Below are 25,884 nucleotides of genomic sequence, written 5' to 3' on the forward strand. Positions count from 1 at the left end.
GGTAGCTGTCACCATAGGTGACTAGGTTGCTCAGTAGTTAGGGTTAAACTTGGAATCAGGGCAATGTGAGTTCAAATCCAGCCTCAGACAATTGCTAGCAATGTGATCCAGCATCAATTTCTTCATCTGTAAAATGGGAATAATAATAGTACTTATCTCATAGGATTGTTGTAAAGATCATATCAAATAAGATAGCATATGGAAAACATTTTGCATTATTAATCATGTAATTGGTTTCTTTTGTAATCCTATGTATTTTCTGTTATACATCTAAAAACATTACTCTGGGAAGAGGATCAAAGGCTTCACCAGACTGCCAAAGGGCTCCATGACATAAAAAGGGTAATGAGCCCCTACATTATAGAAATGCTTTACTAGAAGACCCCATCATTCATCATGGCTAAACTTCCCAGGATATAATATGGGGTATCAGCTGTTGTCTCTTAAGATCTGAAAATATTTCAAGTTTGTAGAAACAAAGCTAGGCAGAGGATCCACAATATCCACCTCTTGACAGAAAAGTGATAGATTCTGGGTGCAAAGTCATTTATTTTTTTGAACACTACCAATGCAGGAATTTGTTTTGCTTGACTATTCATATCTGTCAAAGGGTTTTGTTTTTCATTTCTTCCCCCAACTGAGGGAGGTGGAACCTAGAGAAAATAGATTTTATTCACTTAGTTTTTTTAAAGGAAAGAAATAAAGCTACAAATGACTGAGGCTAGGATTGGTTACACTCTAAGGACCCTTTTCTGTCTGGGTCACTCAGAGGAAGGAATCTAAATGTGGCTTAAAACATTGCACAATTGCTTTTGCCTTTTTAAAAAAATAAGTTTTATGAAGATTGGCTTCTGCTTGGGAAATAGAAAAGACAACCAAAATGACATATCTATTTATAGCCTATGTTCATAAAATAGACCTCAGATCACTAATGCTTCCGCCAAACCCCAGGGAAGCCAGGCTTCATCGATTTCCACCAAAAGCTGGCTGGCAGCAATCAATAATGTATACCCCGCCTTTCATAGAGCAAAAAGGTACATCAATAAAGCTAGTTTCATGAAAAGTCCAACCCCTTTGGAAACAGAGAAGGGACCTCAGGGATGTCCAAATGAATAATTCAGAAAGCAAAATTCCCTCTCTCTGCTTTGATGATGCCAAAATGAATCAGTGGTTAAGTAAGTGAAATAAGAAACCCAAGGCATTTTGGCACTCATGAACCACCCTCTAATAATTATAGTAGTTATTATTTGTATAATGACTGTACCCATCCTTCAGTGGTAGCTCAAGTCTTGCCTCCTCATTGAGGCCTTCCTGCCTTTTCTAGTGCATAGAAACCTCTCCCTCTAAACTCTTAATGCTAATGGAAATGACAGTGACTTACTAGACATTCTACTATCTGTGACATCTCTTGCCCTGTTGTTTTATACAACTACTTAACTTTTCATTTATATACTTTTGTTCTAGCTTTTATATTTAGATAAGTTTCCTGAGAACAGGGACTGTATTCATTCCTCCTCACAGCACAGGGCTGAGCACACGTTAAGCACTGAATAAATTTTTGTTGAATTTAATAATATAGCATTTTAATTTTAGTCAACTCACCATACATGATTAACCCCTCAATGCCCAGGACGACTCTCCAAGTCTTTTAAGTTGTTGATCTGCCTTGGATGAAAGTTTCCTTACCGGGAAGCTAGTCTTATTAATCCAGAGAGAGCTAGGTGAATGGTGTTGTACTTGCAGTCAAGAAGATCTGAATTCAAATCCAGGCTCAGACACTTGCTAGATGTGTGGCCCTGGGCAAATCACTTGACCTCTTTCAGCCTTGGTTTCCTGATCTGTGAAATGGGGATAATAAGAGCACCTACCTCACAGGGTTGTTTTGAGGATCAAATGAAATAACTCGTGTGAAGTGCTTTATTATATGTAAGTGTTTAGCTAATCCAGGTTCAGTGAGGTGGGATGATGCAAGCTGGGAACCATTCAGTTCATTTCTTATCTCAGAATATTTCTTCTTGGCCCCAGTGACTAAAGGCCAGGAATTCTAGCCCATGATGTGCCACTAACTAGTTTTTGTTTGTTGTTTGTTTTTACATCAGGCTTTTTAATTTCTCTCTAGACCTCAATTTTCTCACTTGTAAAATGAGAGAATTGGGACTAGGTTCCATCCAACCTTAATAGTCTCAGATTCTGATGTTATGAAAGGTTGCATAGGTTTCAAGCAGTTCATTTCTACAACTGAAAAAGAATGTCTAAACTCTAATGCTGTTTGGTGAGACAGGACTGTTATCTTCATATAAGCAGGACAGTAAATAATTACTGCTGGTGTGTGTGTGTATGTGTGTAAGTCCTTAACTAGAAACTGGAAAACTTAACTAGAAACATCCAGGAGTTACAAGGAGCTAAAAGAAATTTGTTCCTTGAAGCAATCAGGGATGAACTTTTGACATCTGCTAGGCATTTTTCTAAACTAGACTCAGAAAAAATAGAAATATTAAAAAAAAGAGAACTTGGAAAAAAACTTAGACTGTGGCTCTCCAGCATTTCCAAGGTGAGTGGGTGCTACAGCCATCCAACAGGAGCACACTTGGTCAGCCTACAAGTCCCTTCCAGGATCAATGAAACTTTTTTCTTTTCAATAGATTTCTCCTTTGATCCTTACAATGACTTAATGGAGAGTATTATTTTTCCAATTTTACAGATGGGGAAACTGAAGCTCCAAAGGATAAGAACCCAGCTTTTTTAGTCTTTTAGTAGCATTGCTTCTCCCCCATACGTCCATACTTTCCATACATACACGCTACTTCTTCTGTTAGACAATCCTTAAATCGTCTTGACATCTTGAGATCACGCAGCAGCATAGAGAGAAATAGTCACAAGTTCAAGGATCATAGGATCATGATCTAGAGTAGGAAGGGACCTTAGGGGTCATTTAGTCCTATCTCTTTATTCTGCAGATGAAGAAACTGAGGTCCGGCTGAGTAACTTGACCAACCTGGCTGCAGCCCATCAATGACCTACCTTACTGCTACCACACTGGATTTTTGATCTCTAAATAATTCATTCAACTGTATTTACAGTGTGATGTAGTCAAAGGAGCACTGGGCTAGGAGTCAGGAGACCTTTGTCCCTACCTGACAGTGAAACCTTGGAAATTACTTGTACTTGTACTAGTACCGAGCACAGTGCATTGTACTTAGTAGCTCATTGAATGGGAGCCTCCACTTCAATATAACAAGCATTTATTTTCATTCAGACTCTTCAGCTATCAAAAGATGATCTCTAAGGACATAGACCCTAGGATCCTCAAATTAGAAGGGACCTCAGAAATTATCTATTCCATTCCCCACCTTCTCACCCCACTTCAGCTCTAGCAACCTGTGAATCTGTTTCTATAGAGGATCCATGTTTGCAACATGGTGTCCCTTTTCTCATATAAATACTGAGACTGAATTCAGGGAATCATCGAATTTATAACTTGAAGGGACCTTAGAAACCATCTAGTCCCACCCCCTTATTTTTCAGATTAAAAAAAAAAAAACCTGAAGTCCAGAGAGGTTAAATGATTTCCCTGAGGTTACATGGGCAGTAAGTAACAATGTGTTGTCTCCTTTCAACACCTCACATCTGTAGCTATAGCTCACAGTAGAAGTATATAAAGTATAGAAGTAGAAGTCTATGACATCATAGAAAACCTCCATCTAACGTGACAGAAAGGCTTGAATCATAGGAGGAAAACTTGAGTCATGCCTTTTTTTTTTTCACCAGACATAGGAATTTCATTTATTTAGGTGAGGAGGTTTCACTATCAGTGCAGGTTGGCACTTTGTCTACAACTTTGGTCTAAGGGAATGAGAGGACCTGGGAAAGACCTTAGCTTAAAAAGGCCAAGGTCTCCCACTACACCCAGGGCCATCTCAGTCGTCTTGACCTTTGTCTTGCCACTGGACTCTGGAGGAGGAGACAGTGAGGCTGATGACTCTGCACAGCTCTGCCTCACTTAAATCCAATTCACTTGCAAGTGAAGACATCACCCTGCTGATGTCATTGGTCCTCTTGGAGAATGAAAGACAACAACAATCCGTGACTTGCCCAGGGTTACACAGCCCATTTGTGTCAGAAGTAGGACTTGAGGTCTGGTCTTCCTGCCTCTAAGACCACCACCCCCTTATCCACTAAAGCAAGGGTGGGGAACCTGTGACCTTCTAAATCCTTAAGTACTGCTTTTTAACTGAATCCAGGTTTTATATCTTTGTTCCGTAAAATTTGGATTCAATCAAAAGTTTGCACTTAAGGATTTAGAAGGCCACAGGTTCCCCACCCCAGCACCAAAGGGTGCCACTCCTGGCTATGATATTCAGACATGAAAAGATAATTGATAAGATAGCAAGTGCTCGGTGAAGACAATAGGTGCTCTTGAAGATTAAACGAAGGAGAAAGAATCACTAGACTAGGAAGGTGAAGGAAGTACAATATGATATAAGCCTTTAAGGATGGATAGGACTCAATCAGAAGAATTAGTTATTACCCAAAAATAGTTTCTGAAGTCCTACAGCATATCAGGACATAGTCCATGCCCTCTGACACTAATGTGCAGGTTTTGTAGCAAAAAGGAAATTAGAGGAGGTAACAGATGAAGAGTTTTATTTTCTCTGAGGTAATCTTAAGCCGAGGTTGGGTATGGCCCAACTTGATTTTTGAGAATGAAGAGGGCTTCTTATGTTTCTACTGGGGCTCATAAGGGCTGATCTCCTCACTATACTTAGCATGTTGTTGTAGTCCAGCTATTTACAATCATGTTCAACTCTTGGTGACCCCATTTGAGGTTTTCTTGGCAAAGATACTGAAGTGGTTCGCCATTTCCTTCTCCAGCTCATTTGCAAATGAGGAAACTGAGGCAAACAGGGTTAAGTAACTTGCCCAGGGTCACACAGCTAATACATGTCTGAGGCCAGATTTGAACTGACTTCAGACCCAGCACTCTATCCACTGCATCATCTAGCTGCCTGAATACCTTGCATGTGTCTTCATTATTCTCAACTTAGCTTTCTCCACCTAGAAGTTCTCTTCCTTTGTGGATTCCTGAAAATCAATGTATAAGTCACCACCTTCTGGGCCTCAGTTTCCTCATCTATAAGATGAAGAGGTTGGACTAAATGATGTCTGACAACCCTGCCATGTCTAAATCTGTCATCTTAGGTCCAATTCTATCCATCTTTCAGAGCTCAGTTCTAGTTCTGTTTCCTCTATGAAGCCTTCCTTGACCACCATCACCACCACTCTCAGCATTTATGTTCTAAACCAGTCATTTGGCACTGAGTTATTTATTTCCTTTTATTATCCATTTCACATATTAGTCTGGTTTCTCCATCTAGACTGTAAGTTCCTGGACTGCAGAGACCTTGTCTTTTCCATCTCTTCACCCCACCAAGGCACTTTACATAGAGATACAAACTGAGCAACCAATGTCTATCCAATAGTTTGAGGAAACAGATAGTATGCTGGAGCTGAAATTAGGAAACACTGAGTTGTAATCCTAATTCTGATAAGTACTTGCTATATGACCATGAACAAATCACTTAGCCTCTCTGAGGCTCAGTGTCATCACCTATAAAAATGGGTATACAGGGACAGCTAGATGGTGTAGTGGATAGAGTACCAGCCCTGGAATCAGGAGTTCCAGAGTTCAAATCCAGACTCTGATACTTACTAGCTATGTGACCCTGGGCAAGTCACTTAACCCTGATTGCCTCCAAAAATAAATGGGAATACAAGACAAGAAGCAGCGAGGTGTAGTGGACAGAGAGCTGACCTTCAGGCTAGGAAAATCCAAGATCCATGTTTAATGTCATGCTTAAATCCATATTGCCAGTATGACCCTAGGCAAGTCATTTAATATCTTAGAGCTCCAGGCAACTCTCTTGGGACTATAAGTTGTCAAGAGGCCACCAATTTGCATTGATGGAAGGAGTTTCCTCACCTGGGAAATCACTATACCAATGAAATCCCGGTTCTCTTCTCTATCTCTACCTACCACCTCACAGGTGGTAAAACAATTGACATAAAATGCTTCAAAATTTTTAAATGTCAGCTATTAGTAACAGTTGTGGATGTTAGACTGAAAACCTGTATTCCTGAATTACCTCCTTTGAAGGTTAACAGCAATAAACTTTCCCTACAAGGAAGATTGCTCTTCCAAATGCTCTGTGGATACTAATGATTGTTTCTGGCTAATTCATGATAATACCAATAGATGGAATACTGAATATTTGGAGAAGAAGTAATGTTGATCTTTCTTCAACTCAATTCAACATGGCTGCCCCTGCTCTGATTAGAGGTTAGAGAGAAGATTAGAGATGGAGAAGATGGGAGCCTTGCCCTCAAAGCGCTTATAGTTTTATTGGAGGAGATAAGACTAACAACACATGTGAAACAGAAGTTTGCAATAAAAAAACAGAATAGAACCTAATGCTAGATAGAGCCTCTGCAGGCTGTGTAAGAGTTATAGGAATTCAGACAGGGGGAAAATTCTTAGTGTAGGCTAGAATAGTCAGGAAGGGCTTCATAAAAAGGGTGAAATTAGAGCTAGGCCTTGAAATATGAGTGACAATAGTTCACATCTATATAGTCCCCACTGCAGCCTTTTTAAGAGGAAACTGGGGCTCAGAGAGTAAATGGCTTGGTCTAGGTCACATAGCTCCTAAATATTGGAGCTGGGACTCAAGCCTTCAGAGGGCAGTGAAGTTTTTTCCTTCGTACCAGGGTGACTCAGGTTGAGTTTGAAAAGAAGGAGAAAGGGCGGAGTGAAAACAGTGACTTGCTTGAGCTCTCCCCCAAACCCCTCCAAATACCTGTAAAAAAAATGTCTCTAAACAAATTCTAAAGCAGCAGAACACACAAAAAGACAGAGTGAAACAAATTTCCAGCCCAAGATAACCTGAGTGGTTGATCAGAAAGGTATATCATGCCGGGCTGGGAGAGGAGTGCAGTTTGACGTGGGCATGCAGGCTGCAGCGAGCCTGGAGCAGGCCTCAGAGGACTGAATCACAGGCAGCTGTGGCGGTTTCCAGATTTCTCAACCCATGAATGCCAAAGACAACTTAGAAGGTCAGTGGGAAAAGTCTGTGACTGCGGTGAGAGAGAGAAGCTAGGTCTCAGCTGCAAGCCCGAGCGCAACCCCTGGGGCGGTGGCTGCTTCCTGAGCTTCTGGCCCACAGATTGAGGGGCAATCAAGTGACTGATCAGAGGGGGATTGCAGGGATCTCTTGCTTTGCCCATGCTTGCATCTGGATCACAGTTCTGCGGGGCGGTCCTAGGGCAAAAAGGAGTGCTGGCCTGGTGGAGCTTGTTGTGACCTTGGAGAGGAAACACCTCACCCCTTATCATACCACCTTGGAAGAACTGAAAATTTACAGGTTCCTAGAAGTATCTCTGAAAACAGTTGTACAAACCCCCAAAGTTTGGGACAGTACATTCTCCACATTGAAAGCAGACTCTTACCTTAACAAAGAGTTTAAAACTCAAGTAATTGACTGGAATCATGAGCAAACCTCACAAAAAGAGTCAGACTGATATTATCTTACTTTGGTGACAAAGAAGATCAAAATATACAACCAGAAAAAGACAGCAAAGTCAAAGCTCCTACATCCAAAGCCTCCAAGAAAAATATGAATCAGTCCCAGGCCTTGGAAAAGCTCAAAAGGCATTTTGAGAAGCAAGTAAGAGAAGTAGAGGAAAAACAGGAAAGAGAAATGAGAGTGACGCAAGAAAATCATGAAAAACAAGTTGACAGCTTGCTAAAGGAGACCCAGAAAAATACTGAAGAAAATAATACCTTAAAAAATAACCTAACCCAAATGGCAAAAGAGGTCCAAAAAGCCAATGAGAAGAAGGATGCTCTAAAAAGCAAAATTGGCCAAATGGAAAAGTAAGTCCAAAAGATTACTGAAGAAAATACTTCCTTAAAAATTAGAATAGAGAAATTGGAAGCTAGTAACTTTATGAGAAATCAAGACACTGTAAAACAAATCCAAAAGAATGAAAAATTAGAAAACAATGTGAAATATCTCACTGGAAAAACAACTGACCTGGAAAATAGATCCAGGAGAGAGAACTTAAAAATTACTGGACTATCTGAAAGCCATGATCAAAAAAGAGCCTAGACATCATCTTTCAAGAAATTATCAAGGAAAACTGCCCTGATATTTTAGAACCAGAGGGCAAAATAGAAATTGAAAGGATCCACCAATCTCCTCCTGAAAGAGATCCCCAAAGGAAAACTCCTAGGAATATTGTAGCCAAATTCCAGAGTTCCCAGGTCAAGGAGAAAATATTACAAGCAGCCAGAAACAATTCAAGTATTTTGAAAACACAATCAGGATAACATAAAACTTAGCAGCTTCTACATTAAGGGATCTCAGGGCATGGAATATAATATTCTGGAGGGCAAAGGAGATAAGATTACAACCAAGAATCACCTACCCAGCGAAATTGAGTATAATCCTTCAGGGGAAAAAAATGGTCATTCAGTGAAATAGAGGACTTTCAAGCATTCTTGATGAACAGACCAGAGTTGAATAGAAAATTTGACTTTCAAATACAAGACTCAAGTGGAACATGAAGAGGTAAACAGGAAAGAGAAATCATATTAAGGTTGAACTGCTTACATTCCTGCATGGAAAGATGATATTTGTAACTCATGAGACTTTTGTCAGCATTAGGGGAGTTGGAGGGAAAAAATTATATGTATGTATAGATAGATAGATAGAGAGCACAGGGTGAGTTGAAGATGAAGGGGTCATATCTGGAGAATAAAATGAATGGGTGAGAGAGGATTATACTAGGAGAAGGAGAAAGGAAAAGGTAGAACGGGGTAAATTATCTCACAAAAAAAAAAAAGAAAAGGCTCTTACAGTGGAGGGGAAAAGGGGAAAGGTGAGAGGGAATGAGTGAATCTTATTCTCATAGAATTTGACATAAGGAGGGAATAACATGCACACTCAATTGGGTATGGAAATCTGTCTTACCCTACAGGAAAATAGGGGGGGAAGGGGACAAGAGAGTAGGGGGATGATAGAGAGGAGGGCAGATTGGGAAAGGGGGTAATCAGAAGCAAATACTTCTGAGGAGGGACAGGATCAAAAGAAAGAATAGAACAAATGGGGGGGCAGGATAGGATTAAGGGAAATAGAGTTAGTTTTTCACATGTCCACTATGGAAGTGTTTTGCATAACTGCACATATATAACATATTTAGTTGCTTGCCTTATCAATGAGGGTGGGTGGGGAGGGAGGAAGGGAGAAAATTTGGAACCCAAAGTTTTAAAAATACATGTTTAAAAAAACTTTTCACATGCAACTGGGAAATAAGAAATACAGGAAATGGGGTACAGAAATCCATCCTGCCCTACAGGAAAATTGAAGGGGAAGGGGATAAGAGAAGGGGAGGAGAGATAGAAGGGAAGGCAGACTAGGGGAAGGGGTATTCAGAATGCATGTCATCGTGGGGTGGGGGAGGGGCAAGATGGGGTGAAAATTTGGAACTCAAAATCTTGTGGAAGTAAATGTTGAAAACTAAAAATAAATAAATTAAATGTTAAAAAAATAATAATAAAAAGATAAAAAAAAAAGAAAAAGAAAAGAAGGAGAAAGAGGAAGGTATTCTGGGCAGGAGAAATAATAATATGAACAAATGTACCAGCACACCCTGGGCAAGTCATTTAATCTCTGTCTGCCTCAGTTTCCTCATCTGTAAAGTGAGGGATGATAATAATAGCACCTACCTCCCAGGGGTGTTGTGAGGATAAAATGAGATATTTGTAAAGTACTTAGCATAGTCCTTGGCACATAGTAGGTACTATATAAATACTAGCTACTTATTATTGTTGTTTTTGTTGTTATGGTTATTATTAAGGTTCTTTCTATCTCTAAATCTATGACCCTTTGATCTTGCCTCCCATGGTTGGCAGTTTACTGAACCTCTTTTTGGTTCAGTTTTCCCATCTGTAAAATGGGAATACCTATATATATATATATATATATATATATATATATATATATATATATATCTCACAGGGTTGCTGTTATACTCAAATAAGATAATGTATGTAAAGCAACACACACATCCAAGTTACTGTTATTTCTGAAGGCTTTGGCAGAATCTATGCACCAGCAATATGTATTGCTTACAAAGGAGCTGTGCGCCTTCCTCCTTAAAGAAAGACTTCATTAGGCGTTTGAGATACTTTGTGTACTCTTACTTGAAAATTATCAAGCTTCCTTTTTCTGAGAAATATTCTATATTCGAGTCAGGTCGCTTATGTAGAATGGCCTCCCTTGCCCATTAGCCCAAATTCATGACTTTCAAGTTGATTGTTTTTGTTATCCAGGAAATTTCTTGCTTTTTAGTGCTAGAAGTTATTATCGGGAAAGGGTAGCCCTCTTGGTGCAAATGATGCAGATCTGTTGTCAAGCTTATTTTAGGATATCCCAGCTGATGGTCTGACAATTAATTTCTGTGGATTGACTTCAATCTGGAGTAGAATTTCAACAACCTTTGCAAAGTAGCTGCATAAGTCTTTTCAGGCGCACCATGTTGTCTTTTAAGCAGAAACTTGTTACATTAATACGTGGTATTTTGAGGTGGGAGAACCTCGGAATGCTGAGTGTCTTACTTACACTTAAAAAAATAATTTCAAGGATTCATATATTGTCTGAATCCAGCAATTGGGGCTGGCCTCAGACATAACTGTGAATCTGGCAAAGTGTATCTTTGAAACGCCAGGACTCCTCCATCCCCCTACTATGTGGCATTCCTTCTTCAGCCTTTCATGCACTCAATGCCCTTCGCCCTTCAGCTTTCTCCTGGAGAGGCAGCATGGTATAGTAGATAGAGTGCTGGCCTTGGAATCCAGAAGACCTAGGTTCAAATTCTAACCACTGTGTGACCCTGGGCAATTCAATTAACCTCTTCTGGTCTCAGTTTCCTCATCTATAAAATGAGCTGATTGGATATAATGACCTATATGGTCTCTTTTGCTCCAAATCTATAATCCTATGACCCTCCCTCTTTCTTTTTTCTTTTTTTATATTTCTTTTATTTTTAATTTATGAAATAAAACAAGCATTTCCATACATAGTAGAATTTTAAAAAGAGTGATTGTACATGAAACTGCAAATCTATTATGTACAACTTGCTATTCCTTTTAAATATATAATAAAGTTATCACATAAATTTCTTTTTTTTTTCATCCCTCTTTCAAAACTTGCTCTCAGGGAGCAGCTAGGTGGTGCAGTGGATAGAGTACCGGCTCTGGATTCAGGAGGACCTGAGTTCAAATCCGGCCTCAGACACATAATATTTACTAGTTGTGTGACCCTGGGCAAGTCACTTAACCCCATTGCCTAACAAGAAAAAAAACAAAAACAAAAACAAAACTTGCTCTCAGGAAGGGATCTGATTATAGTCGTTTACTGTCTTTACCCTCTCCCAGGAGGATTTGCATTTTCCTCTTTATCGTCAACCACAAAATGAAAAAATTTAGAATTTAGTTTTAGAATGATAATTCAAAAGATCTTACAGGTCCAGCTCCCTCATTTTACAGATAAAGCCACTGAAGGTCAGAGAAGGGGAATTGATTTGCCCAACGTCACATGGCAGTAGAGCCAGATCCTGATTCCAAATCCAGCGCTCCTTCCACTGTACCTCCCTACCTCTTTGTCTGTGGTCAAAGAATTCTAGGTATCTTTGAACAAGGGTGGCTTCCAACTGCCCCCATCATGTTCAGGGGACTGCCCACTCCACCTAAATAAAAGGTCAGTCCTTCCTACCTAAAGATCTTCAAGGTGTGGGTGAGCTCTGACCAAGTATCAAGAAAGATTAATTTGAGCTGGTTACAAAGACATAGTGAAAAGAACTCATCTCGTGTCCAACTCCATCTAGCTGCTGCCAAACTAAGGCCCATTAACTGGAGAGTGGTTTTGATTTTGTCTGAGAGCAAAGAGATGTCTGCAAGCTCACAAAAAAAAGAGACGACAAGTCCTTGGAAGGCAGCTGCCTCCTTGAGCCTCTGACAGACACTTGGAGTCTGCAGCCTAAAAGGAAACCTTAGGTTTCCTGTGAAACATGCCTGTTGTACTGAGGGATCTCACTCTGAGTTCTCCCACATAATTTTTTAAATGAAATTCCAAAGGTTGGCAGGATGTCTTCTACATGCCTGGCTGAGGATGGGAAGATTGGGGTGAAGCATGAGAATAGCCTGTTAGGTTCCTGAATCCTAATAATGTCTACAAATGATTTGTAAGTTTATAATAGCCTGGGAAGGATGGCCTTCCTCATTTGCCCACATTAGTTTGAGGAAGTGTAGCTTGTGTGGTTTTAGAGTCAGATGCCCAGCTTTGCCACTTACTACTTTGGTCATTCATTTATACTCTCTGTGCCTCAGTTTCCACATTTCTAAAAAGAAGTAGTTAAACTTGATGGCCCCTATCTAAAGGTCCTCCCACCTCTAAATCTGTGATCCTATGAATTCATTTAGCACCCTGCCTCCTCCTACAGACATGGTATTAGGTGTTCTAGAAAACCAGATCCTGGTTTCTTTTTTTTTTTTTTAAGGCAATTGGGGTTAAGTGACTTGCCCAGGGTCACACAGCTAGTAAGTGTCAAGTGTTTGGTCTTAGGTCGAATTTGAACTCAGGTCCTCCTGACTTCAGGGCCAGTGCTTTATGCACTGCACCACCTAGCTGCCTCTGGCTAGATCCTACTTTCATAGAATATTAGAGCTGGTGGGGCCTTTAGAGATCATTCAATTCAAACCCCTCATTTTACAGATGGAGAAACTGAGACCCAAAGAGGTGAGTGATATTGCTGTCAGTCACACAGCTGGTGAGTGGAATTGGAAGATTCTGATCTAATCCAATCTATTCTAATCTTCTGATTGTAGATTCATTGCTTTTTCCATTACTCTACCATGCCTAGAAGAGGCATCTACAGACATTCTAATGCCAAAGGTCAGTGCTAATAAGAAAGGAATAAGAGATGGAATCCTAGTAGTACTTAAGTGTTAGGCTTGCCTATGTCAGACAGTCAGTAAACATTTATTAACTACCTACCTACTATGTGCCCAAAGCTTTGCTAAGCTATGTGGTATGATTTCAGATGAATGTGGGCTGAATATTCCCCCCAACAACAAAAAAATCCTCTCCCAAAATTCAGGGTGATACCAGAAATTCTACCACTGGTTCTTTTCTCTCCTTTTATCTTAAAGCTTTAGTTAATATTAAAATGCAGATCTCCCTAGGAGGATGTCACAGAATCATATATTTAGAGCTTGAAGGGTTCTTAAAGGCCATTAAGTCCAAGCCCCACCTCACTCCCCAATGTCACAGATGAGAAAACAGACACGGAGAGGTTAAGTGTGCCCTAGATCATACAGCATGGTGTCAAAGTCAGGATTAGAACTCCGGTCCTCTGATGCCAAATCCTATTATCAGTCATTTAAGGATCTGATAGCAGGACTTGCTAGGTAGCAAGTGGGATAGGGGTACAATGTGGGTTACCATTAAAGAAACCAAGCAGTCAATTTGGAAAGCAGAGAAAATGGATGAGAAGTCTCCCCGTATGTTGTCTTGTGCTCATCATGGGATTCGAAATTATCATTTCCTTCAAGGCTCAGCTCTGCTGCTACCTCGTACAGGAACCCTTTCCTGGAATCTCCCTCCTTAAATTGTCTTCTATTTACTTATCTGTTTACATGTATCTCTTCTCTTCTTCCCTCCACCCCGCTTCCCATCCCCGGAATTCAACCTTAGTGAGTACAGGGACTGTTTTGCATTTGCATCCCCAAGGCCTACCTTTTTTTTTTGTTTATTTTATTTTGTTTATTTTATTATTATTACTTTTTTTTGTTTTATTTTGTTTTTGTACAGACCTCTGATTTCACTAGTTCCAGAAACTCCCAATGAGGATACTGCTTTCCAGGCCAAGCCATACTTGGTTATTCTTTGGACGCTGACTGGCTCAGAATGAATGTAGATAGCAATTGTTTCTGTTTTAGCCAGGGTCTTCCCCTCCCAGATGTATTTTTTTTTTTTTTTGGTGAGGCAATCGGGGTTAAGTGACTTGCCCAGGGTCACACATCTAGTAAGTATCAAGAGTCTGAGGCCTGATTTGAACTCAGGTCCTCTTGACTCCAAGGCCGGAGCTTTATGCCTCATTTCTTATTAATCCTTAATCACGGAATGCACATTGCCTCAATCACATTGAGACCTGTTGAAGACCTTACCTTGAAAAGGTCAAGGTCCCCCACTGCATCTTGGGGCCATCTCCAGTCGTCCAGATCTATATCTGACCACTGGACCCAGATGGCTCTGGAGGAAAAAGTGAGGCTGGTGACTTTGCAAAGCCCTCTCTCACTCGAATCCAATTTGCTTGCTTGACATAGTGCTCCCTGATGTCATGGTCCTCTTTGAGAACAAAAAACAAACAATTCTTTTTTTTTTTTTTGGTGGGGGGGGAAGTAAAGAAGCAAGATATTAACTGACTTGCCAAGTTAGGAGGGGTGATGAAAGGTCATAAGAGGCTGAAGGCCAAAAGATTGATTTCATCAACTTCACAGTTTTCATGGGTATTGGCTCTGCCTTCAGGACCCATTTTATACTGTCTCTAGCTATAGTATGAATGTATCTGATATATAGTTTAATATAATTTGACAAGACAATAGTGCTAGCCTTTGGAAGCTCTAATAAGTGAATGGAAATAGAGGGGATAGGGGTGGTGTGTACCCAGATATACAAAGACAAACCATGCTAAGTCCAGGGAAAGGCAGGCCATCCATCGTTGATTTTTGCTTTCTATGTGAGTAACTACACAGCAAATTCTGTTGCTGAACATTTGCCATATCATCCTTTTCCATCTTCCTAAAGTCCTTTCTCTACTCACCCCCGCTTCACTTGCTTTATCTCCATGGAGCATGGAGGCTGAGTTTGGAGTCAGGAACTAGTTTCCAATTCCATCCCTGACTCTTACTATATGTGTGACCTTGGGCCAGTCGCTTCCTGGATCTCGGTTTCCTCATCTGTAAAATGAAAGGATTAGACTAAATGGCTTCTGGGGTCACTTCCAGCTTTGCATCTATGACCCGGTGATCCTTTCATATATTCTTAACCTCCTTTCCTTACCTTTCCCTACCCCACTTTCTTTCTTTCCAAGACACAGAGTAGAACGAGAGCTGGATTTGGAATCAAGACCTAGGTTCCAATCCCAGATACACCATTTACTGTGTGATGTTGAGTAAATCACTTTAAATTCCTTGGATCTCAGTTTCTTCATCTGTAAAAAGAAGTGATTGGATTAGATGCTTTTAAGGTTTTATATATTGTGTATTTATTAATAACATCATAAAAGCTAGCAGGGTTCTTAGACATAATCTAGTCTGATCTCTTTATTTTACAGCTGAGAAAACTGAAATAAGTAGCAGAGCCAGAATCTGAAACCATGCCTTGTAGCACTAAATCTAGGGCTTTCTCCCACTTAAATACCCGGCAGGAAAATTGTTTTTTAGAACGGCGCCCCTGCCAGAGAAGTCAAATGCTCTCCTTCCAATCAGATTGCTCCCATCTCAGTCTCAAGACTTAAGTTCTGAAGGGAGTTCCAGGACGAAGGGAAGAGAGGAAATCAGCTAACATTTTGCCTTAGAAAAACAGGCTGAATTCTTGAAGTTTTGCAGCTGTTATAAGAGCTTAAGGGCTTTCTTTATTCGCTTCTGTTGTTAAGCATTTACCATTTAGAAGTCTCTTCAGGAGCAAGAGAGATGATTTATGTTTCACATTTAAAACTAAAGACGTGTTTCCAACCTTTTTTTTTTTAGCTCTAGATTAATTTTAATGACTGCAGGAGGACTTAGAATGAAAGCAGTTAACTTTTATCTCCCTCTGGTTTCTCAGTAGTTGTTTGGCTGATATATAGTTGCGCTAATTGAGTAGTTAAGCAGAGTCGTATCTTATTTTTGACAAAAATGAGAGGGTAAGATAGGGAGAGACTGTGGAAACAGACTGTGCAGAGAGGCAGCATGGTCTGTTGGAAGAACCAGGGACTGAGAATCAGGAGACCTGGGAATATAGTTGGTACTTTAAAAATCTTAGAGAAGAGACTGTGCCCAGGAGGAAAGGATGGTCAAATGTATCAGAGAAACTGAGAGTTGGTGATGTAGGATTGTACTTGGAGAAAAGCCTTGGGTTGGATGTAGAGAAAGAGGGCTACAGATATGGATATGTGAAGAAGTGAGTTACCTTTAGAGAGATGGAACCCACAGGAGCTGATAAGGTTACAAAGATGAGAAGAAAAAAGAAGGCCTAGGACAGAACCTTACAGAACTACTACCATTAAGGGGTGTATAATGGTTGGCCAGCCAGCAAAGGAGACTGAGAAGGAATGGTCAGACAGGTAGAAGGAGAACCAGGAGAGAGCAGTGTCATGAAGAGATAAAGAGGAAAAGGTGGCCAACAATGTCTCTCAATAACTAAAAAGTTTGAGAAGAGCAGGGATTGAGAAAAGACTATTGAATTTGACAATTAAAAGATCACTTTTAACTTTAGAGAAAGCTGTGAGTTATAAGTTCAGAAACTAAACCACAAAAAGGTTGAAAAGTGAATGAGAGGAGAAGTAGAGACCACAGATACAGACAGCTTTTTCTAGAAATTTGGCTGTGAAGAGCCCATAGGATAGTTTGGCACCTTCTATTTGCTCCTCCCCACAAGCAATATTTCTTTCCTTTTTTTTTCCTTTAACTATTTTTTTCCTCCCAAATTAATAACTAACTTTTATTTTCTCTCCCACTCAGAGAGAGAAACTCTATTCCAGTGAAACATGAAGCACCCTCTTTTTTTAATGAACCTTATGTTATTTGATACTAGGCATTAAATATAATAATTTTAGAGGATTTTACTAGAAGAATTTGGCCAAGATTTCATCACTGAAAAGTTTGGGAACCCCCAGCTTACAGGATAAAAGTCAGACAGACTCCTTGGCTTGGCATTCATGACCCTTCACAGTGAGGCTGAACTAGAATGCTTTGTTGGGATCCTTCCTTTGACCCTATCACACTATACTGTACTGTGCTTTTTATGCTTTTTAAAATTACATACTGGGGGGACAACTAGGTGGCGCAGTGAACAGAGCACACCGGCCCTAGAGTCAGGAGGACCTGTGTTCAAATTTGGCCTCAGACACGTAACACTCACTAGCTGGGTGACTCTGGGCAAGTCACTTTACCTCAATTGCCTCACCAAAAAAAAAATTTACATATTGTATTCAGCATAGTAGAAGGTAAGCTACTTGAGGGAAGGGCCTATGTTGTATCCTGTGTCTCCAGCCTTATCTCTAGATAAGATCTGTATAGATAATACAAATCCTCTGCTTCATCCTCATTGTATACCAATCAGACCTTGAACTTTTATATCCCAAAGCTTCTACCTTCTTGCTCATTCTTGCTGTTCTTGACTGGAATATAAATACTCCCCACTACTTAGTGGCACAGTAGATTAAGTGCAGGGCTCGGAGTCAGGAAGACTTGAGCACAAAACCTGCGGGCAAGTCTCTTAACTTCTGTTTGCCTCGGTTTCCTCATCTGCAAAATGGGGGTGATAATGGCACCTACTTCTCAGGTTTGTTGTGGGGATCAAATGAGATAACAATTGTAAAGCACTTAGCACAGGGCCTGGCACTGTAAGCACTATATAAATGTTAGTTGTTTTTGTTGTTGTTATATATCTTAGCCTAACCAAATTGATTTAGCAATTAGTCATGTACATTCTTGGTGGCTAAGAATTGGAAATTGAGGGGATGCCCATCAACTGAGGAATCGATGAACAAGCTGTGGTATATGATTGTAATGGAATATTATTGTGCTGTAAGAAATGACGAGCAGAATGATTTAAGAAAAACTTGGAGGGGCAGCTGGGTGGTGCAGTGTATGGAACTCCGGCCTTGGAATCAGGAGGACCTGAGTTCAAATCTGACCTCAGACCAAACACTTGATACTTACTAGCTGTGTGACCCTGGGCAAGTCACTTAACCCCATTGCCTCACCAAAAAAAAAAAAGAAAAGAAAAAGAAAGAAAGAAAGAAAAATTTGGAAAGACTTACCTGAACTGATACAGAGTGAAATGAGCAGAACCAGGAGAACATTGTGCACAGTAACAGCAATATTGTAAGATGATCAGCTGTGAATGACTTAGCTCTTCTTTTCAATATGATGATCTAAGACAATCCCAAAGAACTTAGGAATGGAAAATGCTATCTACTTCCAGAGAAAGAACCAATGGAATCTGAATACAGAATGAAGCACACTATTTTTCACTTTCTTTTTCTTTCTTTCTGTTCAAGTTTTCTTCTACAAAATGACTAATATGGAAATATGTTTTACATGATTGCACATGTATAACCTGTATGAGATTGCTTACCATCTCAGGGAGAGGGAAGGAGAGAGAGAATTTAGAACTCAATTTAAAAAAAAAATGTTAAAAATTGTTTTTGCATGTAATTGGGGGAAAATAAAATAATTTTTAAAAATTAATAGATCAAAAAACATACATTCCTGTGACATCGCATGCCTTTAACTGTTATTTAAATGTATTGTTGTTACATAAGGTTTGCTTATATTTTGTCTCCCTTACTTCATGGTATTGCCATTGTGGATAGCTCTGTATAGTGCATAATGCCTTTCTTTGTACATAGGAGATACTCATCAAATACTTGTTTTTAAACTTAATTCAGTGGCACAGTCAATGTGGGATATGATAACTTAAAAGGGGAGAGAGGTATTCAGATGAAGTCATAAAAGAAATCCTCTTCCCCCACCCCAGCATTATTAGCTGTGTGACCATGGGCAAGAAGGTCACTTAAACTCACTTAACCTCAGTTTCCTTATATAAAAAAATTATAACTATAGTACGTACCTCACAGATTTCAGGGGAGGCTGAAATGAGATAATGTATATAAAGCACTTTGCAAACCCAAAGTGCTATAAATAAGCATTTATTAAGTACCTATATATGCTAGGCACTGTTTTAAATGCTGGTAGTATAAAGAAAGGCAAAAGAAATCATCTACCCTCAAGAAGCTTACAGCCTAATAGGGGAGACAATATGCACACAAGATATATATGGAATTAACTAGAGATCATGTCAGAAGGAAGGCACTAACATTAAGGGGTATTGGGAATGACCTGTTTTTTTTTTAAATAGTATTTTTCCCAATTATATGTAAAGACAATTTTTAACATTCACTTTTTATAAAATTTTGAGTTCTAAAATTTCTTCCCTTCCTTCCCTCCCCTCTCCCTAAGGCAGTAAGCAATTTGATATAAGTTATATGAGCAATCATGTAAAACATATTTCCATATTAATCATGTTATGAAAGAAGAAACACTTTGCAAAAGGAAAAACAAAAAATAAAGTAAAAATTGTATACTTTAATCTGCATTCAGACTCCATCAGTTCTTTCTCTAGATATGGATAGCATTTTCTATCATGAGTCTTTTGGAATTGTCTTGGATCATTGTATTGCTGAGAAGAGCTAACTCAATCACAGTTGATCATTGCACAATGTTGCTGTTACTGTGTATAATATTCTCTGGGTGCTGCTCACTTCACTATGCATCGGTTCATGTGTCTTTCCAAGTTTTTCTGAAATCTGCTTGCTTATCATTTCTTATAGCACAATAGTATTCCATTACATTCATATACCACAATTTGTTCAACCATTCCCCAATTGATGGGCATCCCCTCAATATCTAATTCTTTTCCACCACAAAAAGAGCTGCTACAAATATTTTTGCACATGTGGGTTCCTTTCTCTTTTTTATGATCTCTTTGGTATACAGACCTACTAATGGTATTGCTGGATGAAAAGGTATAAACAGTTTGATTGCCCTTTGGGCATAGGGGAATAGCCTCTTATAGAAGGTAGGATTTTAGATTAGACTTGAAGGAAGCCAGAGAAGTCAGGAGGAAGAGAAAAAGAGAGAAAACATTTCAGGCATGGAGGATAGTAGGTGAAAATGCCCAGAGTTGGGAGATGACATATGGTGTGAAAAGAACAGCAAGGAGGCCAGTATCACTGAATTATAAAAGATCTGAGATAACACCTAAAGCATTTATTTGCAAACCTTAAAGTGCCAAAGAAATGTTTGTCTTTGTTGTTCATTGTTGTTGTCATTACTGACAGTAGTTATCAATAAAGGTAGTCGAAGTCCACTTTGTGGAGGGCTTTGAATACCCAGTGGTGAGTTTTTATTTACTCTTGGCCTTTTGAGAGGTTGTGGGAAGTGCCAAGATGAAAGATGTGCTTTGGGGTGCTTAATCTGGGAGAAATGGGAATTATGGGTTAGGTGGAGGAAGAATATGGAAACAGGTAAAATAGGAAGGTGTTAGAGTAATCTAGGTGTGAGATGAAGATCCTAGCCTAGTTTGGGGGTATGGAAATGGAAAAAAAGGGAAAGGTGGGAGAGCCAATTCTACTAACTCACTATGTGACCTTGGGCAATTCACTTGACTGTGTGTGAAAAACCTCCTGACAACCAAATGAAATAATGAATGTGAAAGGGCCTTGATGTATTAATTCTTAAAATGATATTATCCCCAAAATTTGACAGATGAGGAAACTAAACTTCAAAAAGGCTTGGGACTTTCCCAAGGTTACATAGCTAGCAAGTGGTAGAGTCAAGATGTGAACCCAACTCTTTTGACTTCAAATTCAATACTCTTTCCATTACATGACAATTTTAGTATCTGTCTTTTGTGGTTTAACCACATTCAGATGTGATGTAAGATGCTGCAATCTTACTGGTTTATAACAAATAATCATCATTCCTGACCTCAAGGAATTTGTAACCTAGTTTAAAAAGCACATAAGAAGGAATGCTGGATTAGCAACCTAATAAACACTAATTTGGGAAGAATGTAAATATTGAAGGATTTGGCTAGTGAAGTCAAAGAAGTCTTCATGGAGACAGTTGAAACTTACCAGATTTCAGGATTTAGACATAAAAGCAACGTTAGAGACTGTGTAGTCCAACCATTCATTTTATGAATGAGGAATCTGAAATTCTGACCCAGTTAAATGACTTCTCAAAGTCATACTTATACATAGGAAGGAGCAGAACCAGAACTGGACACCAAATTCAGTGTTCTTATCCCTATACCTGGACATTAAAGAAGAAGTAGGATCTTGATTAAAAAGAATAGGAGAGGGGGCAGCTAGGTGGTGCAGTGGATAGAGCTCTGGTCTTGCAGTCAGGAAGATGTGAGTTCAAATCTGGTCTTAGACACATAACACTTACTAGCTGTGTGACCCCGGGCAAGTCACTTAACCCCGATTGCCTCACCAAAAAGAAAAAATAAAGAATAGGAGAGCATGGGTAACTAAAAATGGAAATACCCAATACTAGAGAGGCTGTGGAAGATTGTTGTTGTTGAGTCGTTACATGTCATGTCATGTCTGACTCTTCCTGACCCCATTTGGGGTTTTCTTGACAAAGATACTGGAGTGCTTTGCCATTTCCTTCTCCGTGTGGAAAGAGATATAGAAAGATGGGCGCACCAATATGCTTTTGGTGGGGATTTGACTTGGCCCAACCATCCTTAAAAGCCAATTTGGAATTATGCATTAAAAGTAACTAAAATATCCATACTTATTGACCCAAGGATCCTATTGCTAAGCATATACCCCAAGGAGAGGTCTTATATAATCCAAATACGTGTTAACAGCATTTTTTTGTGGTAGCAAAGAAAGAGAAGCTGAATAGACGTCCATCAATAGAATGACTAAAACTACAGTACTTAAATGTAAAAGAATGAACTATGCCTAAAAAAAAAAGACCAATATGAAAAATTCAGAGAAGCAGAGGAATTACTTATAAGAACTGAAGCAGGTTGAAGTAAGCAGAGATAAAAAATACCAGCAAGTCATTATAATACAATGGAACGAGTATTAATTCTGTAATCAGAAGACTTTAGGTTCAAATTCCACCTCCAGTGATTAACTACCTCTGTGACACTGGGTAAGTCATTTAACCTGCATCTGTTTAAACATCTGTAGAGTAGATGCACTCTGAGGGTCAACTCTACGATCCAAAGTTGCTCTTCAGTCATTCTTCACTTGTCCAACTCTTCTTGACCCCATTAGTGGTTTTCTTGGTAAAGATACTGGAGAGGTTTGCCATTTCCTTCTCCAGCTCATCTTACAGATGAGGAAACTGTGGCAAAGAGGGTTAAGTGATTTGCCCAGGATCACACAGCTAGGAATTATCTGAGGTCAGATTTGAACTCAGGAAGATGAGTCTTCCTAACTCCAGGCCCTGCACTCTATCCACTGGGCCACTCAGCTGCCCCTTCCTATAATATGTGCAAAATGACGATAAAGTGGTTGGAAAAAACAATACCAAAAAAAAAAAAAGAAGAAGAAACCAAATGCTTTGTAACTGTACTGACCAAGTGTCTTAGCCTTAGAAAAGTTAAGAGTTGTACGTCCCTGTAAGGGTTGGGGAACACAGGCTTAAATTATTGAATATACTTTCGGACTCAGTTGACTTGTTCATTGCCTTTGCTAAACTACTTTTCTTTTTCATTGTTACAGGGATTGCCTTACTGAGTGGGGAGAGTGGTGGTGTTAAAATAAAGGTGTTACACAATTAAAATAGATGAATACAATTTTTTTTAAAAGGGTAAGGGGTAATGCATGATGAACCAGATTTATAATCAGAAGATCTGGGTTAAAATCCTGGTTCATTTATTTAATTGTAATTTAAGTGACAAGTCACACGTCCCCTCCCTAGATCTCAGGTTCTCAACTGTAAAAATGAGCGTGTTGGGTTACATAATCCATGAAGCCCTTTCTGGTTCTGTATCTTTGATTCTGTGCTCCTATGTGTGACATGAGCAAAGGCACAAGGAGACAGCAACAAGTGTGGCATAAGAATGAACTTTCCTGATCCCTCCTAATTCTCTAAGCTCTCTTCCTTTCAGCCTTATCATTCTTAAATAGGCCTACTGCATCTCTCCTCTCCCATAGGCAGTGGTAATATATCTAAGTGCCTGCAATGCTACTGATGATACTGAATCTCTCTCACTTTTATGTTTCAGCGGAGCCCCTGCCCCTAATGGACCTGTGCCGAAGATCAATTCGATTTGCCCTTGGTCGGGAACGCCTGCATGAAATAGAATCTCTGCCTTTGCCTCAGTCTCTGAAAAACTATCTCCAGTACCAGTAAGAAGCCTGAAGCCCTTCTGGACTCAAAATAGACTAAAGCAATGCACCCGGCACAATGAATTGTTTACATCAGAAGCAAAGTCTCAGTGGACACTTGACCATAATTTAATTTTTAAAAAAATATATATCTATATATATGTATATGGGGCATCCCCCCCTTAAATCAGTTCAACAGGACAGTGTGGGAGCTGTTAGATAATGTGAACAATTGGGATTTGTTAACTGACTTTGGAAATAAATGTGAGTTGCCAACAGTGTTTGCCATCCTCAAAGGTGACCTCTAAAGCTAGATACCTCAATAAGGAGCTTAGAGAAACCAGTTAGCTCCCTGCCTTGAGGCTTTGCCTACCCAACCAAGACAGGGATGCTATCAGTGTATTGATTAAAAAGCATATTTTTAATTCAAAAGAATGAATAAAACATTTGGGCAGAAGACTTTCTATCCTTTGCCCCAGTTTCAAATATATTGAGGGTGATTGTACAGAGCAGGAACAAAAAAAGAAAAACAATTGCCTTTGAATAATGGATGATGAAAGCAGCTAAGTGCCAGTGTTCTAGTGATTCCCAAGCCCAGGCCAGCTCCTTCCCAGCTCTGCATAATTTGTAAGGAGGACTGGTCACCATTTAGAGGTTAGAATGCAGTCCTTCTCTAGGGACTGAAAGGGCTAGCCCTCAACAAAATCATTAGGGTGGCAAATTATTTTTGGCAGCCCTCCCCCCTTATACTTTCCCTTCCCTTTATTTCTCCATTTTGAACCACCCCTCCCCCTATTTAAATACCAGTCCCCTACCTACTTCTTCTCTAGCAACCCCCCTCACAGCAATCAAAGAGGAAGGAGCTAATAAACTCATCCTCATTATATTTCTCCACCTGGGGGAAGTTTGAATTTTAAAAAGAAGCCTGAGTGGGGCAATGCTGAACCTAAAGGAAAAAATGGTGAAATTTCAGCTTTGGCAGCTGTTGGGGTCGATATTTGGAGGCAAGAGTGGGAGGATGGGCCTTTTCTATGACTCTCAAATCACACTCCCAAGTCCGGTGACCTGCTGACTTAAATATAGGGCCAGCCTTGCAATTACATATCTTTATTAAAGCAAAGTATTATTTTTACTTTAAATGAATTCTGAATTCTCAGCCCCCAATTTCTAACATATGCTAAAAGAATGTGTGTTCTATTGTTTATTTATCTGTTTAGGAACCTTGGGCCCCTTGTAACTAGAAGGGTGGAATGTTTAAGGTATCATCCTTCATTTTCCAAGCTCAGTCCATATATATAATATACATATTATATATATTTTTAAGATGCTGCTTCCTATTTGCATTTCTTACATGTTTCAAATTATCTGCCTGGTCTAGTTTTTAACTGGAAATTGTTGTAATGGCGGGATGTCAAATATTCAGATGGAGCTGCCTTCAGCGTTTTTAATGTGAATTTACTGATGAATAAGAAGCGTTTCTAATAAAGTCTGCTGTTCAGTCTGTCAGTTATTCCTTATGTGGGTATGGCACTGGAAGAGGCATTTTGGTTAGCTTAGCTGGTTGAGCCCGGTGATAATAATAAAGGGGTTGGCCCCCTTTTAAGACAGTTAGTTTTGCTCTATTCGCTGTGTACACAAAATCTCAAATCCTGGATGCCATCATGTCTTAACTCCCATCCCTCCCCCATAATCCAAGCCAAACTTGCTAATGCTTGGCCTCATTCATAAAGATGAGGATACGGTTTCATATCAATTACATAGTGTAAAACCATCCCTGCAACCAGGAAAATAATTCAAAATGCATTCCCTTCTGACTATGAGTCAGAAACATTTTTTTGGTATATAATTATAGAATGTCAAAACTGGAAGGGACCTGGGAGATAATCTAGTCCTAGCCCCTCCTTTTCCAAAAAGGACACTGAAGATGTTTCATGCACTCTCCTCATCACCACCTCTTTGAATTCCTATCGTTCTCCAAAGCACAACTCAGGTGCCATCTCCTACATGAGGCCTTTCCTAATGGTCCCGGTTATTAGCACTGACTCTTGAAATTACTTTCTAGGTACATACTTTGTTTTTACTTTCTTATGGATAATGCTATATTCCCAGAATGTCAGTTCCTTAAAGGCAGAGGCTATTTTATTTTTGTCTTTGTGTACCTAACACAGTGTCTGGCACAGAGCAGGTACTTTATATAGTTGACCTGAATTTAATTGACTTGCCTGAGATCACATATGAAAGATACATGATATTAGTATTAATTCTTCCACTAAGGTCCTACTCAGAGATGTCACCATAAGAGAGAGATGTCCCTGGATTCTTGAAGACTAGCTAGCTAGGAGGTACATCTATGGAACAAACACTTTGCCAAAAAAAAAAAGCCCATGGACAAAGTCCATGGAGGTCTCATAGAGTCAGACCAGATTGAATGAACAACTAACAGATTCTATCAAGTAGGAAAGTGTTTGAGCCCTGGTCCGGTGATGGACTGTGTCTAAAAATAGTTCCTTCCATTTTAAAATAAGGTGGTATTGATAAAGATAAAAATGATTGGCAGATGATTTCAACCATTTAAACTTGAAGGAATTAAGCTAGTGATTTATGTTCCCTTTGTATTAGTATGCTACATCTTAGAGGAGATAG

The 25,884-nt window shown here is 39.5% G+C and overlaps 1 protein-coding gene across 1 annotated transcript in view; it reads left to right on the forward strand.

Moving 5' to 3' along the window:
• Positions 1-24,727, forward strand: part of SPSB4 (splA/ryanodine receptor domain and SOCS box containing 4) — a 146,428-nt gene extending 121,701 nt beyond the window's left edge. Inside the window, exon 3 of the mRNA XM_027845221.1 lies at positions 23,139-24,727. Within this exon, the coding sequence (XP_027701022.1) occupies positions 23,139-23,266 (128 nt within the window). The 3' untranslated portion in view covers positions 23,267-24,727. The remainder of the gene's footprint in view (positions 1-23,138) is intronic.
• Positions 24,728-25,884: the final 1,157 nt, after the last annotated feature.

Source organism: Vombatus ursinus, unplaced genomic scaffold, assembly GCF_900497805.2.
Source record: "Vombatus ursinus unplaced genomic scaffold, bare-nosed wombat genome assembly UNPS02014959.1, whole genome shotgun sequence".
In the NCBI taxonomy this organism is placed as follows: Eukaryota; Metazoa; Chordata; class Mammalia; order Diprotodontia; family Vombatidae; genus Vombatus; species Vombatus ursinus.